Source organism: Phyllostomus discolor, chromosome 8, assembly GCF_004126475.2.
Source record: "Phyllostomus discolor isolate MPI-MPIP mPhyDis1 chromosome 8, mPhyDis1.pri.v3, whole genome shotgun sequence".
NCBI lineage: Eukaryota > Metazoa > Chordata > Mammalia > Chiroptera > Phyllostomidae > Phyllostomus > Phyllostomus discolor.
This window is the reverse complement of record NC_040910.2, coordinates 75947929-75962222: the sequence shown is the minus strand read 5'-3', so window position 1 is coordinate 75962222 and position 14294 is coordinate 75947929. Positions and strand designations below refer to the sequence as shown.

General features: G+C 37.1%; 1 protein-coding gene and 1 long non-coding RNA gene across 3 annotated transcripts in view; both read right to left on the bottom strand.

Moving 5' to 3' along the window:
- The window catches only part of METTL16 (methyltransferase like 16), a 71899-nt gene that overhangs the window by 24918 nt on the left and 32687 nt on the right, over positions 1-14294 (bottom strand). Inside the window, exons 4-6 of one of the 2 annotated variants that reach the window (XM_028520420.2) lie at positions 13606-13746; positions 10965-11080; positions 6693-6835 (exon numbers count right to left, since the gene is read on the bottom strand). In XM_028520420.2, the coding sequence (XP_028376221.1) occupies positions 6693-6835; positions 10965-11080; positions 13606-13746 (400 nt within the window). The remainder of the gene's footprint in view (positions 1-6692; positions 6836-10964; positions 11081-13605; positions 13747-14294) is intronic. The other variant, XM_036034398.1, reaches the window with a different exon arrangement.
- Positions 11987-13594, bottom strand: LOC118502288. Its single transcript, XR_004904999.1, has 2 exons — positions 12746-13594; positions 11987-12119 (listed from the first exon to the last, which is right to left on the bottom strand). It is a non-coding gene; the product is annotated as an uncharacterized LOC118502288 (long non-coding RNA).

Here is a 14294-nt window from a genome sequence, read left to right as displayed (position 1 = left end):
GTCAAGTTAAAGGAGTTCATCATCACCAAACCCTTATTATATGAAATGTTAAAAGGATTTACTATCTAAGAAAATAAAAAACATGTACAGTAAAATGACAGCAAACTCACAATTATTAACAACCACACCTAAAACAAAAACAAAAACAAACTGAGCAAACAACTAGAACAGGAACAGAACCACAGAAATGGAGATCACATGGAGAATTATCAACAGGTGAGTGGGAGGAGCAGAGGGGGGAAAGGGTACAGAGAATAAGTAGCATAGATGGTAGGTAGAAAATAGACAGGGGGAGGGTAAGAATAGTATGGGAAATGTAGAAGCCAAGAACTTATGTATGACACATGGACATGAACTAAAGCGGGGGGTGGGGGGGGGGGGGATGTGAGTGAGAGAGGGGGTGGAGGGGAGTGAAGGGAGGAAATGGGACAACTGTAATAGCATAATCAATAAAATATATTTTTTTAAAAATTAAGAGCAATTTTCCCTGACTGGTGTGGCTCAGTGTAATTGAGTGGGGGCCTGCAAACCGAAAGGTCTCTGGTTTGATTCCCAGTGAGGGTACTTGCCTAGGTTGCAGGTCAGGTCCCCTCTTGGGGTCATGCAAGAAGCAGCTGATTGATGTTTCTCCCCATCTTTTCCTCCCCCTCCCTCCCTCCCTTCCCTTTTCTCTAAAAAGAAGTAAAATTTTTTAAAAAGAGCAACTGGTACTCACATAGTGACCTATAAAGTGGGTTAATTAACATGTTTCCTTTAAAATTAACATTCCTGAACAGATTAGATCATAGTCACCAGAAGCCACAGAAATAGCCCAGAAAAGAGACAAAAGAACGATACTATAAATTCCCTCAGGAGATGAAGAAAAGCAAATGTTTAGATAAGTAAGTCTTATAATGGTAAAATATGTCATTGGTACTTTATATAAACTTGGGAGAGGGAAAAAAAAGCTTGGGAGAGTTCATGTTTCCTTTAAACCCTTGCTCTAAGGTAAATACTGTATTATGAATCTTTTTAAGATTTAATCTCATCAATATACTTGTTTTTTGCAAGTTATATTTCTTATAGAAAGGAAGCAGAGGTAAACTGGCTGTATTAAAATTCTGTGTTAACCTCACTTCTAATAGATCCTAGCTATTCTCAACAGGCACCCTGTGACAACTAATCAAAATGCAGGTAGAAAAAAATGATCAAAAAGAAGATCTAGTTACCCAAGAGACTTTGAACCCATTATACTATTTTAACGATTATTATACTAATAGCACTCTTCTATTTACAGCATTTAGCAATTCCTCTGAAACAGCAGGTTTCAAGGAAAACTATTTTGAAATAATTTCAAACATACAGGAGTTGCAATGATTCAGTATACTCTTTATCCAGATTCACTAATTAATATTTTCCTCCATTTCCTTGCTCTGTATGTATTTTTTCTAAACCATTTGATACCTAACTAAAGACATCATCATGCCCCTTTAATTCTAAATATTTTGCACACTTTAAAGATTTTATTTATTTATTTTCAGAGAGAGAGGAAAGGAGGGAGAAAGAGAGGGCGAGAAACATCAATGTGTGGTTGCCTCTGAGTGTCCTCAACTGGGGACCTGGCCCAATGCCCAGGTATGTGCCCTGACTAGGAATCGAACTGGTGACTGTTTGATTCACAGGCTAGCACTTAACCCACTGAGCCACACAAACCAGGGAAGGCACATACACTTTAAAAACAAGGATATTTTCTTCCATAATCACAGAAAAACTATGAAACTGAGAAAATTTTTTTTTTACTGTTCATTCTTTTTTTATTTCAATCATTGTTCAAGTACAGTTTTCTCCCCCCTACTCCCATTCCAGCCCCTCCACCCAACCCTCCCCCCTTCCCCCCATTACCCCCCACCCCTAGTTTTTGTCCATGTGTCCTCCAGATTTGTTCCTGTAATCCCTACCCATTCCCCCCTGAAATTCCCTCTTCTCTCCCCTCTGGCCACTGTCAGACTATCCCCTATTTCAGTGTCTTTGGTTATATTTTGCTAGTTTTTTGGAAACTGAGAAAATTTAACATTCAAACAATACTATTATCTAGAATACAGTCCATATTCAAATTTCACTAACTATCCTAGCAATGTCTTTCATAACAACCTTCTCCCCTGATGCAAGACCCAATCTAGGATCACACATTTCATTTACATGTCAAGTTTCTTTAGTTTCCCAATCTGAAATAGTTTAGGTGTTTTTAAAAAAGATTTTATTTATTTATTTTTAGAGAGAAGGGAAGGAGAAAGAAAGGGAGAGAAACATCAATGTATGATTGCCTCTCATGCAACGCCTACTAGAGAACCTGGCCTGCAACCCAGGCATGTGCCCTGACTGGAAATCGAATCAGTGACCCTTTGGTTCACAGGCCAGCACTCAATCCATTGAGCCACACCAGCCAGGGTGCTTTTTTACTTTCATGACCTTAATATTTCTTAAGAATTGTTTTACAAAATCCTTCAAGTTGGTTTGTTTAAAGCTTCCTCATAGATTCAAGTTATACATTTGGGGTATAAAGAGATGAAAGATGCTGCTGTGCCCTTCTAGGTGCCTCGTATCAGGAGGTGATCACCTGATCAAGGTGGTATTCCTCCAGATTTCTCCACTATCAGTTACCATATCTCTTTTTGTAATTATAATCTGTGGGGAGATACTTTGAAGCTATTTAAATATCCTGTTTCTTTCTAAACTGTCCATTGCTGATTCTTCCACAAATCAATTATTACTGTAACGATTACAAAATGATTTTTCTAACTATATTATTTAATTACTTGGCATTCTACTGTAATGAAAAACATTTCCTTTATCTTCCTTATGTATTTCACTGCTTATTTTACTTGGTGATTATAATCCATTATTGTCATTATTCATTCTGAACTCACATTGTCCTATCTTTGGCTTGAGCTGACTCCTATGTTCTTTTAAACATTTAATTCCATAAAAGGTATTACACCAATCTTACAGGCTTACCCTTTTACAAAGGCAAGTCAAAATTCACAGTAGAGCTGGACAGCCTTTCAGCTGGGGAATTAACTAAAAGCTCAGTTATAAAATCTACACTTGGCCTGGCTGGTGTGGCTCAGTGAATTGTGTGCTGGCCTGTGAACCAAAGGGTTGCTGGTTCAATTCCCAGTTAGGACAAATAAATAAAAAAAAAAAAAGAAAGAAAGAAAGAAAGAAAGAACTCTACAACTATTCCCTACAACTAATACTTATAATACCCCATAAGTATACTAGCACCTGGTTTAAAAAACAGAAAGGAAGGGGAAGCTCTACAGTAATATAAAATAACCATGTACTTGTAACACTTCCTTTCATAACCGTGGACCTCTGTATTTAAATTTACTGAATTCCTAAAGTGGTCGAGTTAAAATGACCCTATTTATTATTCATTATTATTATAATAACAAATATATATCCATTTAATTCTATGACTACCCTATGAGGTAAATACTGTTATCTCATTTTACCAATGAGAAAACCAAATGTGAAAGACAAGTCAATGAATCACATTTCCAAAGTCCCAGATTATTAAATTTATTATCTATCACCAAATATGTGGATTATACCCAAACTCAAGAAGTATCCACCATCTGACTGGGGGCAGGTAATGAAAAGGAAAAAGCAAAATGAGGGAGACTGGGTGAAACCAGTATTAAGTTGGAATACAGAGGTTTGGTTCCTGGAAAAATAGTAAAATCATTGCCATAAAGGGCATCAGCTACAGACCTACTCACCAATGACGAGAGGGGAATTCAGGCCATGAGAAGTTGGATAAAGTCTCCTAATTTATTTAAAAGGTTAAGAGAGTGAGTTTCTAAAAAAGAAAATGCTAGTAAGTAAACTCAAGTCACAGGCACAACAAACACCTGCAAATCACTGACAGAAGGGCTGTCTGATAATGTTATATGTCAATTATATAAAAAAATTTTTTTTAAAAATGCTGTCTCTAACTACAAGTCCAATTCTAGGTTGGGTCCCAGAGGCTAAATGGAGTGGTTAGGAGGGCACTGGACCAGAATCAGGAGATATGGGTGCCAAGTCTCTAATCTGTAAAACTAAGAGGCTGTACAACTTGTACCTCCCAAGGGACTCCCAGCTGCAAAATTCCTTAAGTAACAAAACAAGAATGCAGTTGCTATAGGTGAGTTATGGAGTGTCATCACTGAGATCAGTCTATTTTCGGAGCTTCAAAACATGCAGTTTCCATAGCATTCTAAAATTTGAGAACTGCATAGTAGCATAAACATGATTTTAACCATAAAAATATGCAGGATGACACAAACAGGTAATACATGTATGTACAAATAAAAGTTGTCATAGTCCAATATGAGACTGTAAACAGTATTTGCAAATAATATGTTCAAGAAATTCATCTGTCTCAACTTGCTAGAGCAGACAAGACTCCTGAACCCTGGTTTTTTTTGTTTTATTTTAATCCTCATCCAAGGATGCTTATCGATTTTCAAGAGAGACATTGATGTGAGAGAGGAACATCAATTGGTTGCCTCCCAATCAGACATCAAATCTGCAACCTAGTTATGTGCCCTGACCAGGGATCAAACCCATAACCCACTGGTGCACAGAATGATACTCCAGTGAATGGATACACTGGGCCAGGGCTGAACCCTGGTTTTAAATCATAACTGGGTAAGGGGCCACCAACCTCAAAACAGTTAACTCTAGTGACATGACAGGCTCTAGCAATTTATCCTTCCTAGCACATTCCTGGGCTACCACAGAGCCAGGTACAGTCAGACTTGGAACATACTGACCAATTTCTCCCCTTTAGACTGGTATTACTTTACAACATATTTTTGTAGTTCAAAGGGACTTTGGAAATAATAGAAATTTCCTGATTAAAAGCCTTCTGAAAACAACCTTCCCCATTTTCTTGGTTAGCACTAGTCCCCTCAAAAGATGACAGGTACTGGAAATGGCCTGGATTACTACCTCTTTTTATGAGTTTTAGGCTCTTTAAGTTTATGTTACTCCTCAGGCCTCTTTTTTCTAAATACCTAATGGATCTTTGAATGAATCAATTTAAAGCAGTAATTTATTAACCTCTGGCTTCAACGATCTGTGAATTTTCCATGATAAACCATCCAATAATCCAGTTGCTTCCCACAAGTATTTTTTAAAAATTCATATTTAACAAATCAGGATATTTCATTTTGAAATTGGCCTTTTGCTAAAACAAGCAGTTTTAAACACCTATAAATCCAAAAGAAAAAGAAAAAAAAGTATTCCCTATCCAGCAATTCCACTTCTGGGAATACACCCAAAAGAACTGAAAGCAGAGTCTTAAGAGATACTTGCACCCATGTTCACAGCAACATTACCCGTAATAGCCAAAAGGTGGAAGCAACCCAAGTGTCCATCAGCAGATGAACTGGATTTAAAAAATGTGGTATATACATACAATGGAATATTATTCAGCCTTAAAAAGGAAATTCTGACACAAACACTGTAACATGGATGAACCCTGAGGACAAGATGGTAAGTGAAAGAAGCCAGTCACAAAAGGACAAAAACGATATGATTCCACTTATGTTAGCTATCTAAGACAGTCAAATTCATAGAGACAAAAGGTAGAATGGTGATTGTCAGGAGTTGGGGGAAGAGGGGAATGGGAAGTTGTTGTTTAATGGGTATAGAGTTTTACTTGTCCAAAAAGGAAAGAGTTCTGGAGATCAGCTGCACAACAATATGAATGTACTTAACACTACCGAACTTTATGCTTTAAAAATGGTTAAGGTAGTCAATTTTGTTATGTGTTTTTTACCTCAATTAAAAAAAAAAATCTTCTCTAGCTCTGGCTGGTGTGGCTCAGTGGATTGAGTGCTGCCCTGCAAACCAAAGGGTTGCCAGTTCGATTCCCAGTCAGGGCACATGCCTGGGTTGTGGGACAGGTCCCCAGTCGGAGGCACTCAAGAGGTAACCATACATTGAGGTTACCCTCTCTTTCTCTCTCCCCTCTCTAAAAAAAAAGTAAATAAAATCTTCAAAAATATATTTTCTATGTCTCAAAGCTAAATTCTAGGGTTGAAAACCTTTTAGTTTTGAACCACCAGGTTATCCATCATTTCAACAACACTTGGTAGGGTGAGAAGTCAAGTGAGGCAAATAGCTCTTTTTGAGTACCTTATGCTGCTTAATAACATGCGTGTTGCTTGAAATAATTAGCTTTTAACTTAACTTTCCTCTGGAACTGGTTAGTGATTTCAGTTTCCCTTCATTAAGTTCTTGACAGTTCAATATCCTCGCATCTGTCATTGTTTGGGAGACTGATTCCAAGAACACAAATTGCTTCGAGGACTAGGAATCAAATTTATTCTGGTTTATCGGACACATTTGAATCCATCTGTTTTCTAATCAAAAGCCGTATTTGAATCAGTTTTGCTCCATCACAGTACCAAAATAAAAGTAATACAATCATGGTATTTTCCTTCTTTCTGCCCACGTAGTACAGATGATTACAGGAAACTCAATTAAAGGCATGAGTACTCCTCGGAAACAGGGTCTTTGCAGACTACAGGACCTGTTACCTTTTCAATCTTTATCTGTTTGTTTTTTAGATCACTGTGATTATGCTGACTGTAAGTGGCACATTTTTATTTTGGAATTACATGGGGGAAAATATTCCCAGATGGTAATAATCAACTTACCTCAATCTTTTTTTCAGTTGTAAACTGTCGTGGATGATCCTCTTAACAAACTCTAACTCGCCTCCTTCTGCCATGATCTCTGTGATGCCCCCTGTATTCACGGAACTAGGTGGCGGCCTTCGAGGGTTTCGAGAGTTCACTCCCTGAACAGCAACAACAAAAGCCTGGTGAAAACTTTACACCTTTAGATCAAGTCTTTGACTGTAGTCTAGATCTGAGTAAGAGTGCTGAGACATAATTTTAGTTTCCAAATATGCTATACTTAGGACTTAAAAATCACATAATCATTCCAATATTAAACTTTAAAATCTGCACTTATACAAATATTCCTTCGTAGGAGCTTATACCTTCCATCTTTGTGGATAAACATACAGAAATTTTACCTTTTTATGTACCCAATTCTGTCACTTTTTTTAATGTTTTCTGTCTTGGTAACATGTACAGTAAGTGTTCCACCCAAAGACTATATAAATATTTATTTATGTTTTCCCCTAGCACTTTCATGGTTTTATCTTTAAAATTCATTCCTACCTCATACCACATTTTAAAAAATAATTCAAATGGACCCAAGATCTAAATATAAAAATTAAACTATAAAACTCTGAGAAAAAAACATAACAGTAAATCTTCATGACCTTAGATCAAGCAACAGTTTCTTAAATATGACACCAAAAGCATAAGCAACAACAACCAGAAAAAATATAAACTGGAGTGCATAAAAATTTAAAACTTTTGAGTTGCAAAGGACACAATCAAGAAAGAAGGCAATCCACAGAATGGAAGAATATGTTTGCAAATCGTATATCTAATGAGAGATTTGTATCTATAATATAAAAGGAATTCTTACAACAAAAAGAAAATTACCCAATTTTAAAGGGGCACAGGATCTGAATAGGCACTTCTCCAAAGAATATATACAAATGGCCAATAGGCACATGTAAAGATTTTCAATGCCATCAGAGAAAAGCACATCACAACTAAAATGAGATACCACTTCATCCTCACTAGGATGGCCATAATTAACAAGGATGTGAAGAAACTAAAACTCTAACACACTGCTGGTGGTGGGATGAAAAATGGTACACTCTTTGGAAAAGTCTAGCAGTTTCTCAAATTAATTAAATATAGAGCTATCTTATGACCCAGTAATTCTACTCCTTGGTATATACAAGGGGGCACCCCCAAATCCCCAGATTTTAATTATAAAAATTGTGTATTTATTTTTACATGTTCACCTTCATAGCACTCTCCATTTGATGCTATACACCTATCAAGACGTTTTTCCCACTGCTTAAAAACATTTAAAAAATTATATTTTATTGATTATGCTATTAGTTATCCTGATTTTCCCCCTTTGCCCTCCTCCACCTAGCACCCCCCACTTCCTCAGGCAATCCCCCCACCATTGTTCATGTCCATGGTCATGCGTAGAAGTTTTTTGGTTACTCTATTTCCTATACTGTACTTTACATCCCCATGGCTATTCTGTAACTACCCATTTGTACTTCTTAATCCCCTCACCTCCTCACTGGTTATCCCCCACCCCCCTCCTATATGGCAACCTTCCAGTAACTAACTTCTTTTCTCTTGCTTTTAAGAGTCTCTCTATCTTTAACCTTTGGCTTTTTAATAATGATGTGTCTTGGGAGTGGGCCTCTTTGCATCCATAATTGGGAGTCTCTGCACTTTCTGGACTTGCATGTCTATTTCTTTCACCAAATTAGGGAAGTTCCAAACAGTTTTTGAATTTACTGATTTTGATGCCTTTTAGTGCTTCTGCTGTTTTTTGTTTCACCTTTTCCACATCAGCAAAAATGTTTCCCTTTGAGGACTTTTTTCATTTGGGGAAACCAAAAAAGTCTCTTGGGGCAAGATCCGGAAAATAGGAAGGGTGGAACATGAGGGTCATGCTATTTCTGGTCAAAAACAGATGAACATTCAGCACCATGTGGGCAGTTATACTCATAAATCACCCATCATGAAATGAGTAAATGTGTTGAAACGGCCTTCAAAAAAATTCACTGAAGCTGAACACAGCCTCTCACAGCAATGCCAGCTGGACCACTGATAGAGATGGGTTCCTAGAACACTCACCTAGTGGGGGAATCATGTACTACAAGAGGCCCACCCCCCAGAAGATAATTCCGGAGTTATTTTGGGCGCCCCCTTATATATCCAAAAGAAATGAAAACACTTAGCATAATGCTCTCCAGTTCCATCCATAAGCCAGGTGGTGAGGGACAAGTACCATATGATCTTACCATTAACTAGAACATATCAACAAAAGAAAAAAGCAAACAAAATATAACCACAGACATTGAAATTAAGAACAATCAACAATATCCAGAGGGGAGTGGGGAGGGGACAGAGGGGAGAAGGGTTTTTAGCAACTACTATAAAGGACACATGAAGAAAACCAAGGGGGAAGGTAGAAGCAAGGGAGGGAGGTGGGTTTGGCTGGGGTTGGGGGGAGTGGTGGGGAGAAAATGCAGACAACTATAACTGAACAATAAAGTAATTAAAAAAAAAATGAAAATATGCCCATATAAACACTTGTACACGAATACTCACAGCACCATTTTCATAACAGCCAAAAATGGAAATATCCCAAATGTCCATCGACTAATGCATGGCTAAGTGAAATGTATTATTTCTATACAATAAAAAATTATTTGGCAATAAAAAAAATGAAGTACCAATAGATGCTACAATATGAATGAACCTTGGATATATATTATGCTTGGTGAAAAAAGTCAGTCAGAAAAGACCACATACGGTATGATTCCATTTATATGAAATGTCCAAAATAGGCAAATCCACAGGAATAGTAAGTAAACTGAGACTAACTGGTTTTGGAATTTTTTTTTGAGGGGGGGTAATGGGGAGAGAAGAGGGGATGATAAAAATGTTCTAAAATTGATTGTGGTGATGGCTATACAACTCTGTGAATATGCTAAAAATAATTAAATTCTACCTTTTAAGTGAGGGTATGATAAAAAGTTATTTAGTTCTGATGCTAGTAATACAGGGTGGGACAAAAGTAGGTTTACAGCTATTCATATGGAAAATAATGTAATAATAAATCAACCAAGAATAAGTTCTGTAAAAAAAAAAAAAAAAAAGAATAAATTCTGTATTTTGGGTACTCACAACTGTAAACCTACTTTTGCCCCACGCTGCTATTGTATTTCTTATTTGGATGCTGATTTTGCAGGAGTGTTCACTTTAGAAAATCCAGTTTAAATTTATGGCATGTACTTTTATGCATATATGTTGTATCTCAATACTGAAAAAAATGTACTCCAGGATATGGCTATTTTAGTTCTTATAATTTATCTGCATCAAAGACAAAAAGACTTCTTAAATTCTGTTTCACCTTATGTTCCAATCTAGAATTTTGTACTGTTCATAAATTTATGTCCTCCCCCCCCCCCCAAAATTTAATCCATCTGCAGTTTATTTTGTTATGAGTTATATAAATGGTACTTTTGGGGTAAAAACAATGGTACCATTGTTTTTGCTGATTCTAAAAACAATTTATTCTCTCAAAGCTTTAAGTATACACACTCTCTTATTTCCTTCTGATTAATATTATTCCCTTTCTATTAACAGAGAATTAACCAGATGAAGGAAAACAGCTTAAAATCAGTATTTTATAGTACTGAGTTTTTTAATAGCTTCTTTGTTTTTAATGCAGTGTCATCTCTTTCCATATTCATATACATTTTTCATCTGAAGTTGAAAAGACTAAATTGGACATTTGTTTACTATCAAATGATAGGTGGCAATAAAACCAGCTAACTTCCCTAAGCCAATAAACCCAGTGCAGGAGTACACTGTGCCCTCAACTGGTCCAATCAGAAGAACCCAAAAGCTGAATGGTTTAGAGAAGAAAAGAGCTCTGCCCTCACTCTCTCCCCCTCCTCAAATATTACTCTGCCACAAATAAACCAGCCTCAGAACAAAGCCAACCAAGGGCTAGGTCAGAGCCAAGAGAAATCTGGAAAACCTGAGCCTCAGGTTTAATACTACTATGAACCCCTTGATCAAATTGTTCCTAAAGTCAACACTACCGCTGGATTCTCAGATATGTAAACCAATGAATGTCCTTTGTTGTTACGTCAACCTGAATTGTGCTTGTGTTTTCATGTGCTTGATTACAAAGGCACTCACATTTTGATTCCAAAACAAAAGCTGTTCTTTGTTCTTATTTTTGCAAACAAGGTACACTTAGATGAATATTCAATTACTTTAAAGGAGAAGATATTTTACCTTGGCTTCCAACTGATTGGCAAAAAAGGGAGGATTGCACATGCAAAAGTCATAAACTATCTCCGATTCTTCTTTAAGAGCATCCATCAGGAGTGTCTTCTGTGGTACTTTTACCACTAGGAGAAAAGATAGGAACTGTTAACCACTATAAATGCTGTGGTAGTTTTCAAATATGTCCACAAATTCTTTGACACTAGTCCATTCAAAAAGTGGAGCTTGACTTCCTTCTGTTTAAGTATAGGCTGCATTCATGGACTTGCTTTTATTAAATAGAACATGATGGAAGTAAAAGTGTGTCACTGCTGAGGTGAGGCCATAAAAAGTAATATGGCTTCTTGCTTGTCCTATCTCTTGAATTACTTGCTCTAGGAGAAGCCAGCTGACATGCTGTAATGATGGCCAAGCAGCCCTGAGAAGAGATTCACATGGCAATGAACTAATAAGGCTTCCTGCCCGAAGCCATCTAAGTGAGTCATCTTGGAAGCAAATCTTTTTTTTATGATTTTTATTTATTCTTAGAGAGGGGGGAAGGGAGAGAAACAGAAACATTGATCAGTTTCCTCTTGTACGCGCTCCAACCAGGGAATGAACCTGCAACCAGGCACGTGCACTGATGAGGAAGTGAACTGGTGACTCTCACTTTACAGGATGACACCAAACCAACGAAGCCACACCAGTCAGGGCGGAAGCAAGTCTTTACCTCTAGTCAATCCTTCAGATGATGGCAACCCCATGAAGAACTCTGAACCAGAACCACCTAGCTACGCCATGCCCAAATTCCCAATTCATTGAAACTATGAGATAATAAATGTTCATTGTTTAAAGCTGCTAGATTTTAGAGTAATTTGTAATACAGGAACAGATAACTTAAAAAACGCATTAACAATATCACTATCTCCCCTTACAATCCTATGTTTAACACTAGCAAGAAAAGCCTATTTCTTCCATAAAGAGACTTTATGGAGTGTCTTTATGGGACTCTCTTTAATGGAAAAACAAAAACAAAAACAAAAACCCAGCCCTTTATATATAAAATAAGCACAAAAATAAGAAGTAACTGATTATTAAGGAAATTCAACTATTTGTAGCACAGTTCCACATACTGAAATTTTAAAAAAAAGATGGTATATTTTAATCAACAGTTGGGTTTTGTCCCTTTTAAAATCTTTTTTTTTTAATTTTAATCATTGTTCAAGTACAGTTTTCTCCCCCCTACTCCCATTCCAACCCACCCACCCAACCCTCCCCCCTTCCCCCCATTACCCCCCACCCCTAGTTTTTGTCCATGTGTCCTCCAAATTTGTTCCTGTAATCCCTACCCATTCCCCCCTGAAATTCCCTCTTCTCTCCCCTCTGGCCACTGTCAGACTATCCCCTATTTCAGTGTCTTTGGTTATATTTTGCTAGTTTTTATTGTTTTGTTTTGTTGTTTAGATTCCTGTTAAAGGTGATATCATGTGGTATTTGTCTTTCACTGCCTGGCTTGTTTCACTTAGCATAATGCTTTCCAGCTCCATCCATGCTGTTGCAAAGGGTATGAGCTCCTTCTTTCTTTCTGCTGCATAGAATTCCATTGTGTAAATGTACCATAGTTTTTTGATCCATTCATTTACTGATGGGCATCTAGGTTGCTTCCAGCACTTAGCTATTGTAAATTGTGCTGCTATGAACATCGGGGTGCAAAGGTTCTTTTGTATTGGTGTTTTAGTGTTCTTAGGATAGAGTCCCAGCAATGGAATTGCTGGGTCAAAAGGCAGATCCATTTTTAATTTTCTGAGGACCTTTTAAAATCTTGACAACTAGGTTACTTTGTATACTGTTGATTCTCACTATTTGCGTATATGAACATTTATTTATGTACTATCAAGTCATCACAACCACTGAATTAGCGAATATTGAACCACTGGCTCTGAGGAGAAATACGAGGTGAGTTAGGTAATTGCGAGCCTCTGCTCCAACATTCTCATCAACCAACTTTTATGCATGTTTCTGTTTAAAGACACTTTATTTAATATATATTGTTGCTTAATTAACACAACCCATGGTCAACGGCACTATAACCCTTGTCTGAAAGGACCTTATCTAACACATTTTCTCTGTAAGGCGTATCATGGCTTTCTCATACTTAGGAATACTAGGTAGCACTTAAGCACTATATTTAGGGGCCATTTTAAACAGCAAAATCACCAAGAAAAAGCACAGAAGTGAAAAAAAAAGTAGCAATAAACAGCCCCTGAAAAGGATCATTGATTACAGTGTAAGAGCTGAAACAAGAAGGCAGAGCATCGCCTTATTCAACTGTAGCTGGAAACATGCATGTTGGGTGACTCAAGTTCTTTGCCACTCTGCACATGTCTATGGATAACCACCAAAGCACCGTGGGTATTTACTTTGGGGTTAAAAATAACCCCAAGTAGGCAAATCCACAAATATAGAATCCACAAATTAGAAGAATCGACTGTATTTACTATATTTCTTTCTGAATTAACTGATAACAAAACAGCAAATCCAATTACAATGTACCAGATTTTTTCAATTATCAAAGTTTGTATATTAAAGCAAAAGATAATAAGATGTGTTAAATTAGAAAAACAGGTTAATAAAAAAAGCTTAAAAGGGACATTTGTTCTGTAGAACTAACCTTTTATAAGATCAGATAAGTTATTCTGTTCCACGTTTTTCTTTGCATAGTTGAAGCACATATCATCAACTTCTGTTGCAAGGAAATACCAGCCATTTAAGGTACTTCCAAGTAAAGGGTAGATGCAGGATGCTCCAGTACCTAATAAAATGAAAATTCAAATCACATTGCACATAGGTGAGATTAACAAGCAAAAACGCCATTCTTATCTTCTTAGAATTCTTTTTTTTAAAGATCTTATTTATTTATTTTTGGAGAGAGGGGAAGGGAGGGAGAACGAGAGAGGGAAACATCGATGTGTGGTTTCCTCTTACGTGGTCCCCACTGGGGACCTGGCCTGCAACCCAGGCATGTGCCCTGACTGGGAATCGAACTGGCAACCCTTTGGTTTGCAGGGTGGCACTCAATTCACTGAGCTACACCAGCCAGGGCTATTTTCTTAGACTTCTTATAGCTTTGACAGTTTAATTCACAAGCTGGTACCTAATTATGTACACACTGTGGCTACTGAGTTACCTCGTTGTTTCATGTGTGTTAGTCTTGCCTCATAATTTTAGATTCAAATTTCTTAGAGGATACAAATCTTGCTGATCTCTTTTTCTTATATGTTGTATGCAAAATGAAGTGTGCATAATTGGCTGGTGATCAAGGAATACATAACTGATTAACTGAAAATTGTTAAAACAATG